Source organism: Gossypium raimondii, chromosome 12 (assembly GCF_025698545.1).
Source record: "Gossypium raimondii isolate GPD5lz chromosome 12, ASM2569854v1, whole genome shotgun sequence".
In the NCBI taxonomy this organism is placed as follows: domain Eukaryota; kingdom Viridiplantae; phylum Streptophyta; class Magnoliopsida; order Malvales; family Malvaceae; genus Gossypium; species Gossypium raimondii.
This window is the reverse complement of record NC_068576.1, coordinates 36869621-36886832: the sequence shown is the minus strand read 5'-3', so window position 1 is coordinate 36886832 and position 17212 is coordinate 36869621. Positions and strand designations below refer to the sequence as shown.

General features: G+C 33.7%; 3 protein-coding genes across 5 annotated transcripts; 2 read left to right on the top strand and 1 right to left on the bottom strand.

The window, feature by feature from the left end:
* The first annotated feature begins 674 nt into the window (after window positions 1–674).
* On the top strand, window positions 675–8580 carry LOC105763902 (histone-lysine N-methyltransferase ATX3). 2 transcript variants are annotated; one of them, XM_012582309.2, is made up of 24 exons: window positions 675–918; window positions 1010–1887; window positions 1963–2018; window positions 2107–2290; window positions 2544–2642; window positions 2736–2804; window positions 2896–2964; window positions 3067–3155; window positions 3258–3350; window positions 3460–3595; window positions 3841–3913; window positions 4034–4133; window positions 4222–4346; window positions 4662–4807; window positions 4998–5102; window positions 5276–5340; window positions 5486–5699; window positions 6687–6773; window positions 6915–6971; window positions 7057–7146; window positions 7279–7365; window positions 7748–7822; window positions 7958–8058; window positions 8171–8580. In XM_012582309.2, the coding sequence occupies exons 2-24, from the start codon at window positions 1039–1041 to the stop codon at window positions 8259–8261; spliced, it is 3060 nt and encodes a 1019-aa protein (XP_012437763.1). In that variant the 5' UTR covers window positions 675–918; window positions 1010–1038; the 3' UTR covers window positions 8262–8580. The 2 variants fall into 2 exon arrangements, with proteins under 2 accessions (XP_012437763.1, XP_012437762.1); XM_012582308.2 differs by having other exon boundaries at window positions 675–1887.
* A 1599-nt stretch (window positions 8581–10179) lies between these two features.
* Window positions 10180–13973, top strand: LOC105762156 (putative RING-H2 finger protein ATL21A). The gene is made up of 2 exons (XM_012580059.2): window positions 10180–10900; window positions 13408–13973. Exons 1-2 carry the CDS (start codon window positions 10207–10209, stop codon window positions 13857–13859), a joined length of 1146 nt encoding a protein of 381 aa, XP_012435513.1. The 5' UTR covers window positions 10180–10206; the 3' UTR covers window positions 13860–13973.
* Window positions 13220–16516, bottom strand: LOC105763904 (uncharacterized). Of its 2 annotated transcripts, XM_052625410.1 has the most exons (4): window positions 15684–16516; window positions 14705–15254; window positions 14148–14305; window positions 13220–13851 (listed from the first exon to the last, which is right to left on the bottom strand). In XM_052625410.1, exons 1-3 carry the CDS (start codon window positions 16334–16336, stop codon window positions 14159–14161), a joined length of 1350 nt encoding a protein of 449 aa, XP_052481370.1. In that variant the 5' UTR covers window positions 16337–16516; the 3' UTR covers window positions 13220–13851; window positions 14148–14158. The 2 variants fall into 2 exon arrangements, with proteins under 2 accessions (XP_052481370.1, XP_012437764.1); XM_012582310.2 differs by lacking the exon at window positions 13220–13851 and having other exon boundaries at window positions 13959–14305.
* Between the last annotated feature and the right edge of the window lie 696 nt (window positions 16517–17212).

The window sequence follows — 17212 nt, the reverse complement described above, 5'->3', positions numbered from 1 at the left end:
CCAAACTCATTCATATTTGCAAAAGACTAACCCAAACCTATTTTATGCCAGTCCATAATATTTTTTATTAAAAAATATTTATATTATATTATTTTAATATTTAATAAATTTATACATTTTTTATTTAATAAATTTTTATATAATCATCTTATCATTATTTTAAATGTCTATATTAGAGTAGTATTATATATTTAGTATATGTTTATTTTTAATATGTTTTAAATTACATAATATATAAAAATAACATAATTTAAATACAAATCTAATATTTTTACACAAATTTATTTTTCGAGTTTATTATTTTCATTCAAATCCTATCAAATTTTGAACGGAATTTCGAGGTTGTAAGGTAAATCGTCCCATAGACAGATATAAATTCAACCCAAACCTTGTAAAAATTTTCAAAATACAAAATAAAAAACCAATCCCCGCACCTTTTAATTTGGTTTCGCGCTATGCAGGAGCCAAAAATTTCGCTCCTTTTTCCAATCTTCCCTCCATACTTTTTCCCATTATTTGGAGGCAAATACGTCGCCGTTGGCGCCACCCCGCCAAGGCCCACACTTTAAACCAATATTATATTACCCTCATTGGCCCACTTAAGCCTTTAATTATAATTTAAACCCCCATTAATTACTTTCTTTAAATCTATAAACATCCTCTTCTCATCTCTCTCCCTATAGTTTTCAAGTCACTGAACCCACACAAATTACAATACCTTACCCTATTCCATTCATATATAAAAGCAACAGCAACAATTCACGTTAATTAACCCTTTGCCTTTTTTGTTTAATTTTTTCAGTTCTAAAATTCGAATTTTCCTTTCAGTGTTTCATTCAAGATTCACGGGAAGAACGTGCGAATTTTATATCTTCATTGTATGGATCGTATTTTTAGGGTTTTCAATATTGGATTCAGGTGCGATTGTGTGCGATAATTGTTTTTGAATTTAGGGTAAGTGATTGGGTTTTAAATCTAGCTGGGGGCTTTGTCTCGATGTGAAAATCAGGGTCTGGGTACAGAGAAGGGGGCAGGAAGATGATAATCAAACGGACGGGGAATCTTGAAATGCGGAGTATGAAACGGTGTAAGATGGAAAGAGAGGGCTACGATGATTGTGGGGAAGAAGAGATATTTTACGATTACGAGGGTAATCCGAAGAGATTGAAATCGAACGGTTATTATTCATACGGCGAGTTCGATGATTTCAGTAGCGGTTCAGGTTATTGGAGTAGCGAGGAGTCGTACTGGGCTGGTGAATTCGAGTCGAATTCTATGAATCTGAATAAAGCGAAACAAAATAAGAAGAGTTCCAAGAGGAATTTTAAGCCTCCGTTGTTGAAATCATCTAGAGGAAGAACTCAAACGCTTCCTTCTAGATTTAACGACGCTGTTCTTGATTCATGGAAAAGTAGAAAACTGAGAGTCGATTATGCGGATTCGAGCCTTGAGGATGATGAGTTTGATGGGTCGAGATATCTGAAAGATAAGTATGGATATGGAAGCTCGGATTTGTATCTAATTAGTAAAAGAAGAGAGGAACGAGGAATGAGTTGTGTAGGGATTAATAATAGTTATGAATACGGAAGTTATTTGGATTCTTCTTCTTCGACATTGCTAGAAACTGAAGAGACTGTGCCTTATAATAGTTTTAAGGGTATAGAGAGGTTGAAAAAAGAGAGAGGTGGAAAAAGGAAAGATGTGTATAAGCCGGAGGATTTTGCTTTGGGTGACTTAGTTTGGGCTAAATGTGGGAAGAGATACCCTACTTGGCCAGCTATTGTCATTGATCCTATATTGCAAGCTCCTGAATCGGTCCTAAGTTGTTGTGTTCCTGGTGCTATTTGCGTTATGTTTTTTGGGTACTCAAAGAATGGAACTCAGAGGGTAATCTCATCTCTTATGTTGTTCTTGTTGTTTAGTGTATGGTAGTATACTCATTTTTTTCAGAACTGCAAGCAGGATTATGCCTGGGTGAAACAAGGAATGATATTCCCATTTGCAGAATTTATGGATAGGTGTGTACTCTGTAGATGACTGTTCTTGGCTGACTTTACTAAATGGTAATAAGGTGTTTCTAATGCTCTTGGCTTTTTCCTAGTTCAGATATCAGGGGCAGACCCAGTTGTTCAAGTGGAAGCAAAGTGATTTTCAGATGGCTCTGGAGGAGGCAGTTTTGGCAGAAAATGGTTTCCTAGACTCGGAACATAAGACCCAACAAATAGGATACGCAGATGCTCAACCCAGTTGTTCAAGTCAGGATCTGGATTGTTTATACACCCACAACCAGGCAAGTTCCTTCAGAACAAGTTTTCTTGTATTTATGAGTTGAGCTTCACAGCACCAATGGTTTTATGGGGTATCTGATAATTTCAATGATCTAAGTGACATGAGACGTGTTATAGTTCTACTATGGATTAGTTCAGTTGGATATATATTTTTCTTTTTCTATAAATTTTGGTTTAAGCTATCTGGTTTCTCCCATTTTGGTTTATAGGCTTGCAAAGTAGCTCACTTGTAAGAATGCATGTTGATTTGTGCAGGATACAAGACCTTGTGACAGCTGTGGCTCGGTTGTTCCATTAAAAACTATGAAGAAAATGAAGAAATCTGCTGAGCTTTTGTGCAAACATTGTTATAAGGTTAATGAAAAGACTCTTCCTTTTGAGGATGTTGTGTTTGAATTTGAGCTTCAATACAACTCTAGTTCTTAAAATGTTTACGTTTCTTTGCAGCTGCGGAAATCAAAGCAGTATTGTGGCATATGCAAGAAGATTTGGCACCATTCAGATGGTGGCAATTGGGTAAGATATTTGCAGCTGCTGTAACTAGTTTGAGTATTTTCTTTGACAAAACATTTGTGTATTTTAAGATTGGTTTAACCCTGTGGATTAGGTATGTTGTGATGGATGTAATGTGTGGGTTCATGCTGAATGTGACAACATTAGCAGTAAAGTTTTCAAGGTTTGCTTATCATGCCCAACTTGCCCCTTTTTATGTTTATGTTTCTCTCTTATGTTACTTTGTGCTTGAAGTCATTAGAACTGCCTTGGTCATTGTTTGAAGGATATGGAGAATATTGATTATTACTGCCCCGAATGTAAAGCAAAGTCCAAGTTAGAATCATGCTTAGCAAAAAGAGAGCCAAAAATCAAGTATGTTGGTCCAATGTGTCTTTCCTTTGAATTTTACTTATGTGCATTAAAGGAACCCTCTATTTCGTTTCTACCTAATAATGTGATGAAAAACTGAAACAGATCTAGAGAAAAAAGTGGGGAAAGTGTTCCTCCTGACAAGTTGACTGTAGTCTGCAATGGCATGGAAGGATCATATATTCCAAATCTTCATTTGTAAGTCTTGAAAAGCTTTGAATTATTTGGAGTGCGTTAAAGTAGGTTGTAAGCTATTGTACTTCCATCCACCATTTGTTCTAATGTGAACTTTTCCTTCATGTTCTAGAGTTGTATGTGAGTGTGGTGCATGCGGGTCAAAGAAGTATACACTAAGTGAATGGGAGCGGCATACAGGCTGTAGAGCAAAAAAATGGAAGTATAGTGTGAAAGTCAAGGACACAATGACAACTCTGGAAAAATGGGTCTGTTCTGGTGTTTTTTATTTTGGAAGCATGGCTTTGTTTATTCATTTATTTATTTATGTTGCTTTAAAACCTTCTTTGATTTTGCCCCAAAGAAACAAGGTTTATTTCTTTTTATCATTTTGCTTCTTTTCCTGCTGAATGGTTATCATTCATGGCCATTCTTGAATTCTTCAGTCTTTTTGTTATTATTCATTCCTATAATCTATGCTAACATGCATTATATAAATTTGGTATGTGTGCAGATTGTTGATTACAATGCCCATGGTGTTCATACTCTAAAACTAGATAAGCAGAAGCTAATTGGTTTTTTGCAAGGTAAATCCTGTTTCTTAAGGACCATTTTTCTTCAAGTTCCTTTTTAATCATCTTTTTGTCCTTCGTTGGAGAAGTTAATCGCTTTCAAAAGTGTGAAACTTAATTAACCATCTTTTTCAGAAAAATATGAGCCTGTTGATGCAAAGTGGACAACAGAAAGATGTGCTGTATGTAGATGGGTTGAAGACTGGGATTATAACAAAATTATAATCTGCAACAGGTATTTTAATCACGCACCAGTTCTTGATTTTGACTTGCATATCATTTTATGGCTCCTAGACTTATGGAAAGAGAATTTTCTTTTTCAGGTGTCAAATAGCTGTTCATCAAGAATGCTATGGGGCAAGTAATGTTCAAGATTTGACATCTTGGGTTTGTAGGGCTTGCGAAACACCTGATATTGAGAGGGAGTGTTGCCTTTGCCCTGTGAAAGGCATGTTATGTAAAATTAGTTTTTGCTCTCCTTTGTTAAGATTCATCATCCTACATGTGTAGTTATGTAGATTGTGAAGATCTTTACAGAATATATCCGGGAAAGAATAGGTGGCGGGGGCATGGATATCTGCATAAGAATATATCTGGACATTTACTTAGTTGCAAATATGGATGGCACTTCAGTTGTTAACTCATTTGACTTCTTGCATCAAGTCATTTTTGTGATTTACTTTTGTCACTTGAATAGCTCTTTGTGGAGTTTAATAGTTTCTTTTAAAGTTTGTTCTTAAAATGTGTAAATATGATTTTCTAGGGGGTGCTCTGAAGCCAACTGATGTGGAGTCACTATGGGTTCATGTCACATGTGCCTGGTTTCGGCCTGAAGTTGGTTTCTTGGATCATGAGAAGATGGAACCTGCTGTTGGAGTCCTCAGAATTCCACCCACTTCTTTCTTGAAGGTGCCTTCCTAATCAAATTATCTTTGTAAACCATCATGTTTCAAGAATTCTGTTTTAAGATATTTTTTTTGCTAAATGTGAGGACCTGAAATATCATCGTTTTCTGCAGTTCGTTTTGCAGTTATTTATGGTTTCATCACATTGTTTCAATAGATTTCATCTAAGTGTGTTTTAATTGTGTGGATGACAGAGTTGCGTGATTTGTAAGCAAACTCATGGTTCCTGCACTCAATGTTGCAAGTGTTCGACTTATTTTCATGTGATGTGTGCATCAAGAGCAGGGTACATCATGGAAGTAAGTTTTTAATCCTTTTATGTTTATCTTAAAGGCAAATGGTGATCCCAGATTTCTCAGTTGAAGAGTGTTTGTATGAACTCCAATTGCTGCCGAAATGCTCATGACTGAACTTTACAAAACATGTTCCTTCATGGTTAACTCATATTTGAGTCTTTCTTATTAATTTACAGATACACTGCTCGGAGAAGAATGGGATGCAAATGACGAAAAAGTTCGTGTACTGCACTGATCACAGGTTTGATATTGTCCCTTTTCTTTTTTTATTTGCTATTGTACATATCTTCTTAATAAAGAAGGTAGAAGATACTTTTGGTTATGCTTCTGTAGGTGTCACCCATGTTTTTTTTGATGGTATCCTCATATTTTGGTCTTTGTTGCAGGAGCCCAAATCCAGATGCAGTTGTTGTCATGCATACTCCTTCAGGGGTTTTTGCTGCCAGAAATGTTCTTCAGAATGTGAACGATTGTCCTAGAGGTTCGAGGCTAATTTCATCCAAGAATGCTGAGCTCCCTGAATCCCCAGCTCTGGATACCAATGACTTTGATGCATGCTCTGCTGCTAGATGCCGCATTTTTACAAGGTCAAAATTTAAGGTAGGTTTCCAGGAGTCTTGTGATTTGCTGTCATTTTAATTTTTTATATCAGTAACATTTTCCAATTTTCTCTGCATATATTTATATACTTCCTGAAACCTTTTCATATTCTGCTTGACAAAAGTGAAGCCATTGATTTTATGTGATTATTTATTTTCCAATTAAGCATGCACTTTTTATTAGGGGTGAGCAAAACTCTAATTGATTTGAAAAAATCGAAAAAAAATTTGAATTTCGAGTTAATTTAATTGAGTTATTCAAGTCGACTCAAATAAGTAATTTGAGTTTCAAGTTCAAATCGAGTTGAATTTTATAATTTGAATAACTCGAATAATTTGAATAACAGATTGGTGTAAATACTTTTTGGTCCTTGTTAATTTTGAAAATGAGCAAATTGGTCTTTCTCTCAACAAAATTACAAAATAGTTATAAAAATTCCAAAATTTATATTTAAAATGAAATTATAATAATTTTAAAAAATCCTAAAGAATTTATAAAAGCAAGTTAAAATTTTTAAAATTTCTAAAATAATAATTTTGGAGACCTAAATAAGTTAATTAATGATAAGTTTATCATACTAAAGTCTCTTATTTTATTATTATTTTGCTTTGAAAAAGTTTCAAATATATATATGTTTTCTAATTTATGTGTTCCAACATGGAATTGATTATATTGTAAGAAGAGTTTAATTTGACATGTTTAATTTTTTAATTTAACTTGATTCAATTTGACTAATTTCATTTTACTCGACTTGATTTGAAAAGATTTCAAATCGAGTTAGGATGATAAAATAGGATTTGTCAACTTGATCAGCTTGAAATTTTTTCATTTGATTTGACTTGATTCAATTGAACTCTCACCCCTACTTTCTATTGAAGTTAAAGCTGTCTGCTGGTGCCACTAACTTTGTATGTTGTAAACTGCTAGCATGATGCAATTATTTGTGTCAGTTTTATCTTTGCTTATACTATTCTTGTTATTTGCCAGGGAGCTGAAAGGGAGCCAATATTCCACAGTCCGAGTGGGCCAAGTCATCATCATATAGATGCATTAAGAGCATTAAGCACATATAAAGTACCATTCTTCTCTTTGTTGTAGTAGATATCTTATCTTTTGAACATTAACTTTTTAATTAGAGAATATCTATCAATTAAATTTGCCTTCTGGTCCTTTTGGGTTTGTCAATGAGTTCATAATACCATTGTCTTGTAACAGGAAGTAGATGATTCTACTGTTTTCTCGTCATTCAAGGATCGACTGTACCAGTTGCAGGTAAGCTATGATCCTTGATTATGTCCCATTGGTTATTTCTTAGTTTGATGTAGTCTTCTAATTCAATCTTTGTACGTGTCTTTAGAGGACTGAGAACCACCGAGTTTGTTTTGGCAAATCTGGTATTCATGGATGGGGCCTCTTTGCACGTAGAAACATTCAGGAAGGAGAAATGGTAATACTTTGTCCTGAAATACCTATTTCTGTCCATTTTCATAGCATTAACATCTATTTGGTTTTAAGTTGTATTTCCTCAAGTAAAGCATTATTATGTTTGGTGTTTTGATAGTCAGCATGTGTATTCCAGGTTGTTGAGTATCGTGGTGAGCAGGTTAGGCGTAGTGTTGCAGATCTTAGGGAGGCACAGTACCGTTCTGAAGGAAAAGATTGCTATGTAAGATTCTTATAATCCCCGTCCTTAATTTAGGAATGTGCTGCATCTGGTATTAAAAGGGTTTAGATTTGAACATCTATTTATCTCCGATCCCACTTGACTGAGTAGTTTTACCTTCTTGATGTACTTACTGTAGTTTGGATAAACCTCTAGAATTCTCTGAAAAAGATTCCATGCCAATGGTTGCGTGTTGGTTAAGTTAAATGTCCCTATATGTTAAACATTTGAGGTTTTTCTGTTTACTGTATTGACTTGACTTGGTGCCTCCTTAATTGTCTGTAATTAGTCAGGCTTGAAACACTCTGGTTAGGTCCATTTTCATTGTTGCTGACCTCCTTATGGTGTTAAATACTGATTCTTGATTATTCAAAATGTAATGCAGCTGTTCAAAATCAGCGAGGAAGTAGTGATTGATGCCACCAATAAGGGGAATATTGCACGCTTAATCAATCATTCGGTACGGGTCGGGTTGATGCCCCCTCCCATTTTAAAAAAAAAAGGATGCCCCTATAATTACTTGAGTAGTGCTAGTGTTGATTGTTTAGCATCATGAATTCTTTATTGTAGTCTGAAAATACCACCCATTTTGCAGTGCACGCCTAATTGCTACGCAAGGATCATGAGTGTTGGCGATGAAGAGAGCCAGATAGTTCTTATTGCTAAGACTGATGTCTCTGCTGGTGATGAGCTAACGTAAGATCTCTAGATTCCGTTTTTCTTACTATTTCCATTTCCATCCGTGTTTATTCATCCTAGTTGGCATCCTTGTAGCCATTCATTACAATACATATGATTTGTTTGACAGATATGATTATTTGTTCGATCCAGATGAGCACGATGAGCTTAAAGTTCCTTGCCTATGTAAAGCTCCTAATTGTCGAAAATATATGAATTAAGGTTGGCTATACTTACCATTCTTTTTTCTCTGGTATAAAGGCATTAAAGAGCTTCTAATTGATGGGATATTTTTACATTTGATATATAATTCAGAACTGAAACAAATGAGGAACCTCATTATTTTTTGTCCCCATTTACCCAGTGAGCTTGTAATTCTTTTTTTTTTTGTTTGTAATTCTTTTTCAATAATTTGTAAATTTTATCAGCGATTTAGCTGGTGCCTCTTACAGTAGTATCAAATATTGGTACACTTACAATACTCTTTTCAATTGTTCATATATTTTCTTGCAACGTGAGGCCTACGCGATTTTTTCAGAATTTAGTTAGTTTTATTTTTATTTTTTGAACAAAGCAATTTGGTTTGAGTTAGACTGTGTTTTCACTTTAATGTAGAAACCTTTTTTTGTCTCAAAAAGTAATGTGATGTGTTACATTCTATAGCTAATTTTTATCTTTTAGATGAAAATGATGATTCATGTATTAAAATGAATTTTAGGGTTAAAATTGGTTGACTTAGTTGAGTTGATTTTTTAATTTTTGTCTAAATGAGACATCAAAATTAGTTTCTTTACCCTAAATCCATTTTCATTTCAAAATTTTATTTCTCCTACTTATTTTCATCCCCAATCCTCAAAACTTTTACTTCTCACTCTTTACTCCTAAATAAAAATCATCCAAAAGATCCCTAAACTTAAATAGTAATAATTTTATTTATATTTATTATTTATATTATTAAATTAAATTTCACTTTTATACTATTTATATTATTTAATTGTTTAATTATATTAAATCTTTATAAATTTATGTTATAAAATATTCATGTTAAAATTTTATGTTGGTATCAATTTTACATTTGATCTATAAGATAACTTTTATTAAAAAAATCACATTGCTTATGTTTAATATATTTTTTAATTTCAAAATACACAGTGACAAGAATCAGAAGATAATTGAAGCAATTGAGCAAGCAAAGAAGCTAACTCGTATATAAAAGATTAATAAATAAATTATGAGGGGATGAAAGTTAATAACAAATTTGATTACGGTGGGTGACAGTAGTTACAAGGATCCAAAGTCATTTTTAAAAAAAATTAACTTGAACAAATATATTCGATTCGAATTCCATTTTACTTGACTCAATTTGAGAAAATTTCAAATAGAATTAGGATGATAAAATATGATTCGTCAACTCGATTAACTCAAAATTTTTTTATTCAATTTAATCGAACACTCACCTCTACTTAAATGTCAAAAGGTAAACATATAAAGTTCTATATGAAGTTACCTATTCTCTATATGAGGCCTTGCTATCCAAATGACATGCCCCACATATGCCTGTAAAAGTGCAATACATGGTCACAAAAAGGCATAAATGTTAAGTATGCTTCTAAAAATATACTAATGCATTTAACCCTAATCATTTGGTCATAATTAAAATTTCAAATTCTAAAGAGTATAGAGATTAAATTCACATCTTATTATACAAAGATAAATAGCAAAATTTGACGTAATAAAATTATGATGTAATATAAAACATAAACATTTGGACCACATTTTTTATTACAATCAATGTACCATTCATATTCATTTTACGATCTATAAAGATTAACTTTTTGTAATTCGTGATTACCCTTTTAATAATTTCATCTCTAAATTCTTAACTTAAATTTTATTTGTGAGAGTGCAATCTTTTATCTTTGGTCCCAATGCAACATTTACATGTGTTGTTTCCATTAGTCTTATAGAATTCATACTAATTACGAATCATAAACAAGCAACATGATGATCTATGGGACCTCCTAAATATTTTAACCTAAAAAAAACCCCTTTATTTAATTTGTAAGTAGTTGACTTTCTAATGTAATAAAACTATTTTAATATAAAGTCTTGCAATGAATTCCTCCCTTAAAATTTATCCACACTTATGAACATTCCTCATTAAACATGAATACCTTCATCATCTTCTTCACTTTTCTCTTCCCTCTCTTACATACATCAACAACAGCACAACCATGTCCCATCACCAGATGTGCCCAAAACCAAGTCCCCATACGCTTCCCTTTCTACCAACAAGCCACTAAACACCCCCAAAACTGCGGCTACCCCGGCTTTAACCTCAGCTGCAAAACCCAAAGCACAACTTACCTCAGCCTCCCATATTCCGGCGACTTCTATATACGCGATATCAACTATCTCGATCAACTAATAACACTTTACGACCCCAACAATTGCCTTCCCAATCGGCTTCTTACATTCAATATATCAGGAACTCCTTTTGTTATTCCTTTCCATGAAAACTATACGTTCCTTACTTGTCCTAGTGAAGTCATCAAGTCTCGGTTTGATATTATTGAATGTATGAGTAATTCGACGCATTCGGTGTTGGCTACTTCTTCGATGAGACTTGTGAGTTCGTTGGTGTCGTCGTATTCGTGCCGTGTTGTCGTGGCGGCATTGCCGGTTCCGGTTTCGTGGCCGGTTAAGGAGGACGAAGAGTTCACGGCTGAACTTGGTGGTGATATTCAATTGACTTGGTATGTACCTCAATGTGGGGATTGTGAAGCACAAGGTGGGATTTGTGGGTTTAAAAGCAATAATAGTGACGAAATTGATTGTTTTCGTCGTCTTCCTGAATCAAGTAAGTATCTTTATTTCGAGCTTTGATCTTTGACATTTTTGCATTTGGTCTAATTTTGTTTTTAGTCCCTCTGTTATGTTGGAATTTAGTTTTTAATCCTTCTACTCTTTTTTTAATACAAGGTAGAGTTCTTATTTTCTCCGTTATGTTCTCTTTTTTTTTTTTTTAATAAAACGGTAGAAGGTAGGGTTCAAGTGATGGAGTTTAGGATTCAATGTTAATAAAAAAAGTTGAAGGAAAGTTGACTCTTTTTGAAAAAGTTTATGAAGTATTATTTATTCGGAGTTGGTATACTTTCAATGTGTTAATATTATTGTCGGATCAAGTCAGGTTGTTCAAAGATCAAATTAGGATAGAAACATAAGAGGAGCTAAAGAAGGCCTAAAAAATTTAGGCGCTTCAAAATTTTTTTTTAAATTTACTAAAACCATTAAAACTTTTGACAATTCTCATTAATTTTTTCAAAATTTTTAAAAATTTTAATTAAACCCCAAAAATGCCATGTCTTCCACGAGATTAAAACCAAGAGCTAATTTCTAGAAAGACTTCATTAAAATGAAGTCATTTGTCATTACACGGTAAGCTCAGTTGGCATTTAATCCCTCTACTTTACTCTAACATAATTTAGTCATTTAATTTTAAGGATAAATATCAAAATTATACATGAACTATGGTTTAATGTGCAATTGTATACATAAACTTTGATTTTGTGCAAATTTATACATGAAATTTTGATTTGATCCGATTCTTATAGATTATTAACACAATTATTAATATAACATCATTTTATGTTTATATATTGCATACATAAATTCTATTTATCTAATATAAAAATAAATTGATGTATTTATTTCTTTAAATGTGTATGATTAAATCAAAATTAAAGTTTTAAATATACATTTGAATCACAATTAGAGTTTCACATGTATAATTACACCAAATTAAAGCTCATGTATATAATTGCACATTAAATCAAAATTCATGTATAATTTTGGAAATTTCCCCTTATTTTTATAGTGTTATTAGCATTTCCAAATTGATAACATTGTTAGTTGTTAATATTTTTTAGTTAGCCTTAAGCATTCAATTGACATGTAAATTTACTTGAACACGGTTGATTATATTTTCACGCGAGCCTGACTCTGTGATTGAATAACAGTAATAAAACCTACATCACCACTTTAATAACAACTAGTAGTCCGACATGTAAATTTATCATTGGTTGAATATGGTTAGCTTCTAGTTATCACTTTAACAACATCTAAGAACCTTATTAGAGATTAAACCCAATATTTCGATATGGTAGGAGGACTAAATCTGAATTAGACATTTTTACATATCCACTAACATCACATATCTTTTTTGATGATTAATTCAACATCCTTAGGCTAGAATTAATGTTTCAATCAACTCATTTAATAATAAAATTGAGAAAGGTGTGAGAACGAAGATATTTGGAATTACTTCAACCCATTATGGATTTTATTTTGGACTTCATTAAAATAAATTAATAAATGAGTGGCTTTAATGAAAGGAGTAGATTTCTAGTGTTATTTGACTTTAGATTTTTATTTTGAAGTTTGACTTTAGTATTTTCATTTTGAGGTTTGACTTTAGAGTTTTTATTTTTGGAGTTTATTTAACTTTACTATAAGATGATGTAATTGCATTATTTTATGTTATCGTTGTTAAGACTATAGAGATTGACCCATTTATTCTAATGTCAACTACAACGAAAGGCTTAATTTTATATTTATATATATACATATAAGTATGACGTCATTTCTCTCATATAGTACGGCTAAAACAAGATAATGTGTTGTATATTAAATTAGTAATGCAATGAAAAGTCAGAAATTATGTACGAGTTGGATAGGTTATCGGTTCGTATGTTTTGAATAAAAAAATAATTAATTAATTCAATTGATCTAATGCTTTTATTCAAACCAATGCCTCGATCGATTCAGTCCGATTGAAATAACCATGTTGCATTTTGCTTTTTGGCTTATTTACTTACCCTGCCCCATTTAAGTGAAATATTCATAAATTAATTCTAACCATAAAATTTTAAGCGAGATGAAAGTAGAGAGAATATGCTAATAGTAAAATAGTGAAAGATTTAACAAGATCTACTTCATTATCATCATAAATTAAAGAGTCGTAAAGGAAATCATTGATCTGCTATGATAATAACTACTATTACTTGAACCGAACCAAATTATCTAGTTGGAGCGGTCAAAAACTGACAGATGTACCAACCCAAATATAGGAGTTAAATTGATTTTTGAGCCAATTATTTGGAATCAACTACAAAACCGGAAAAAAAAAATTCAATGATTGAACCAATTTTATAATCTTTATAAAATTTTTAGTTATTCAACCATTAATCCAATTATTAAAAGATCCGCAATAATAAAGTTAGCCAAATGTTAATCTTGTATTTCCATCTTCCAATTAGCATTTGATCTAATACAATGTCAAATTTTCCTTTTGGTATCATATTCCAGGCCAAACAGGCAATGGTCTTAGAGTTTTCGGGATCATCTGCTTGTCAATTGCTGTACCGGCACTTGCGTGCGCAACCGGGATCGCCCTCTTCGCATGCTGCTTCAGCAGTCGCAATCATGCTGGGGAAAGCCCCATGCAACGGAACAACAGACCTGCGGCAGTGCTGCCGCAACCTGCGGTTGTCGTAACAGGGCTGGATGAATCCACAATCGAATCATATGAAAAGCTGGTGCTCGGTGAGAGCCGGAGAATACCCGGCCCCAACGACAGCACTTGCCCTATATGCTTATCTGAATACCTTAGCAAAGACACTATCAGGTGCATACCAGAATGCAAACACTGCTTCCATGCAGAATGTATCGATGAATGGCTACGAATGAACTCTACGTGCCCTGTGTGCCGGAAATCTCCAACGGCAGAGGGTGCTACTCCACATACCAACCCTGTTTGATATATTACGAATGAACACTTCTTGTATTGTATGTATGCAATCACAGTAGGCATAATAGTTCTTATTCTTTTATGCATTCAAGAGAGTAGAATAAGTATGTTAATGTGCAACCTATCCCCGGCAATATTCAATTTTATCGAAGCAATTTCCATACATAATGAGGTTTCAGCTCACAAGTACCATGTCATAAAAGTTAAACAGAACACGATATATATAAACACGCACACATTTCATATTTTGACAAAAAGAAACTCCTTAATACTACTATGAGGTTAAATGAAGCCTTACAACATTGGTTTTCATTTCTTTGCAAGCAGCTTCTTTGGAAGCTTATCCAAAGGGATAGACTTTAGCAGGAAAAGCCGAGCAGCTCGTTCTTGCAAAGTACCGCCGCACTTTAGACCACGAGCCTGCAGTTCTGATTTCAACCTCTCCAACCCAAGAACCTATAATACAACAAAAAAAGTTAGCACCCAAATCACAATAAGCATTATAAAACGGGTGATTGAAGAGTACGCAAAATTACATTATATATAACTATGCCTATGACCCGATTTAAGCTTGGACTAAAGGAAAGCATTTGATAAACTTGCAACAAGCTAATACCCTACTCATTTAGTTACATGATCGAAGTCCGAAGAGTACATTGAAAGCTTTTCTATTTTTATTTTTTAACTTCCGTCTAGTATGTATATAAACCGATGAGAGCAATAGTGCAAAGAAGGCCGCATTAGTTCACAAATCCTTTCTTTGCAATTCTTGCTCTCAAAAGTCTAAACACATTCCCTCAAACAACCTAAGCCTACATGGAAAGCAGGAACAGGAAAAGAACTTCGAGTGCATACCTCCATCTCTTGCGGCGAATTGAAGTCATCGAAGTTCAGCGGCTTTTCAGGTATGGCCACGTTAGTGTTTGAAACTACTGTTTCTCCATGAAATTCTGATTTCACATCAGAACAACCATCGACTCTATCTATCAGTTTGTTCCCAACTCCTTCATTTTCTTGAACTGGAACATCGGCACCCTGACTAACTATTTCCTTCTGATCTTCGGTTTTAGTTCCATTATTTTCCAGTATCTCGGGTTGAATTGTTTCAACTTCAACCTTATCATTTTCTACATCAAGCACATCTTCCCCACTGGATTTCGAGCTTTGCAGTGGAACAATGTCTTTCTCTTCCTCGGAACCACTCTCACTCGATACTCCACCTGAGAATTCCCCATCATGTCTTCTCCTAGAAACCAAACCGGAACTCCCCTCAGTTCCCTTACTAGAATCTGAATTATTCCCATTGTTCAAAACTACAGATTTTTCATCTTCCTCATCATCTTCACTCTCTTCATCATCACTGCTATTATCACTATCACTCTCATTTAATTTCCTCTTTCCCATCCTATTCAAAACAAGAAAAGCAAACAAAAAACTAATAAATATCCCAAATATTAAAAAGAAATCCATAACCTAATCTTACAAACAAATTAAATGATGGTTAAATTCTGCTATTAGTACTTTGCGAAAGTTGTGGATTCAGTCCCTATACTTTAATTTGATCAATTTTAGTTCTTCTACTTTTCAAATTTTGAAATTTTAGTACCAAACCAAATAGTAGCAGTTAAATCCGTTTGGTTAAACTCAATTACTAGTCTTGTACTATGCGTAGATTTGATCCATATTCTCTATATTTTCAAAACAAATGACAATAAGTAATCCATTAACTCAAATTTTGAAAATATCAATAATCGTTGGTGCTGACATTTTAAAATCTAAAAAGTACAGGGACTAATAGCAGAATTTAATCTTAAATGATCTTGATAAGACTTACCAAATCTTTAACATTTTAGGGTCAGCTCCGCCTGGAACCGCCTTCCTCTTTCCCAGGCACGCCGCCTTAACGGATTCTTCAACCACCGCCACACACCTTGCTGATTGCTCCCTGTACTTCGCCACATACTTCTCGGCTTCTCCATCTCCAACCCCTTTTTTCCCATTTTTCGCCTTTTTCTTTATAAAATCCTCCGCCATCTTCTCCAATTTCCTCTCTTCCTCCTCCGCCTTCCACTCCTCCAGCCTCTTCTCCGCATTCACGTGCCTCAGCCTCCTTCCGCTCATATCACGGCAAGCCTCGAAATTGCTCGTCTTTTTCTGCCCGGCCTTTGTGGCTGCGCCACGTAGCAGCGATCCGAAACCTCCTTTGCCACCGGGAAGGCTGAAAGAGAGGTTGAGGGTGGCATTGGGGTGAAAAATTACAGAATCGTCCTTGAGCTGATGGCCGCGGATCAGGCGCTGGAAATTGATTGGGATTTTCGTGATTTCCTGAATTTGACGCTTGACGGAACCGACTTGGACTTGTGGGGAGGAGAATTGAAGCGATAACGTTTGGCCATTTACAAGTTTAACGAATAGCTGTAATTGCCTCGGATTAACGTTGTTGTTGTTGTTGCTAATGTCGTCTTTGCTGATTCGATGATCTTCCATAACTGTTGATTTTGATCTGAAATTGGATATTTTCTGGGTTTCGTCTGAACGGAATTTGGGATCGGGGCAAATTTGAGGAAATTAGGGTTAGGGTTCTGATTTTAAGGTACCCCCAATTTTAAAATATTCAATATTTTTTCTTATTTTGAGAAGTGGGGTGGCGGTGAATTGCCATTTGTGAGTCCCGCTTTATGTAGCTAGGTCTAATTATGGTTATAAATTAAAATTTAGGTTAAATTTTGCTATTAGTCCCTGTACTTTACAAAGTTGTGGATTTAATCTTTATTTTTTTTTGTCATTGTTAGTCTCTGTACATTTTTAATTTTAAAATTTCAGTCCTCATCAAAGGAAAACTATTGAATTCATTAAGTTAATTCTGCTATTTTCAAATTTTGATTCAACAAACAAATTATGTGCCAATATTAATGGTGACTCATTATTTCGATGAATCATTTCTTCGGACAGAAGAAAATTATGTAAACACTTACTCGAAATCTCACTTATTAGTTTTCATTGTGGAAGACACAATTTTTTCTGAAGAATTCGCCATGATATATTTGATCCTTGCAAAATATCATGAAAAATGGATACAAAATTTTTCTTGTTACTTAGTATCGACAATATGTGTAATATCTTATCGACTTATTATTTTAACATATTACTCACTAAATTTGTAGTTAATAGATTAATAACTATCATTTGTGTTAAGACTAAAATTTCAAATTCAAAAGTACAAGAACTTAGAATGATCCAGGTTGAAAATATGGATTAAATCTACAACTGTACACATAGTATAAGACTAGTAATTAAAATTAACTAAACGGATTTAACAACTACTGTTTGAGTCAGGACTAAAATTTTAAAATTCGAAAAATA

Bases quoted from the DNA above. Each gene is read 5' to 3' on its own strand.
- LOC105763902 (XM_012582309.2), top strand. From the start codon at position 1,039: ATGATAATCAAACGGACGGGGAATCTTGAAATGCGGAGTATGAAACGG. The intron at 3,351-3,459 runs GTAAGTCTTGAA...TTCATGTTCTAG, and splicing joins TATATTCCAAATCTTCATTT to AGTTGTATGTGAGTGTGGTG. The intron at 5,700-6,686 runs GTAGGTTTCCAG...GTTATTTGCCAG, and splicing joins TTACAAGGTCAAAATTTAAG to GGAGCTGAAAGGGAGCCAAT.
- LOC105762156 (XM_012580059.2), top strand. From the start codon at position 10,207: ATGAATACCTTCATCATCTTCTTCACTTTTCTCTTCCCTCTCTTACAT. The intron at 10,901-13,407 runs GTAAGTATCTTT...ATCATATTCCAG, and splicing joins TCGTCGTCTTCCTGAATCAA to GCCAAACAGGCAATGGTCTT.
- LOC105763904 (XM_052625410.1), bottom strand. From the start codon at position 16,336: ATGGAAGATCATCGAATCAGCAAAGACGACATTAGCAACAACAACAAC. The intron at 15,255-15,683 runs GTAAGTCTTATC...TGTTTTGAATAG, and splicing joins CCTAAAATGTTAAAGATTTG to GATGGGAAAGAGGAAATTAA. The intron at 14,306-14,704 runs GTATGCACTCGA...GTTGTATTATAG, and splicing joins ATTCGCCGCAAGAGATGGAG to GTTCTTGGGTTGGAGAGGTT.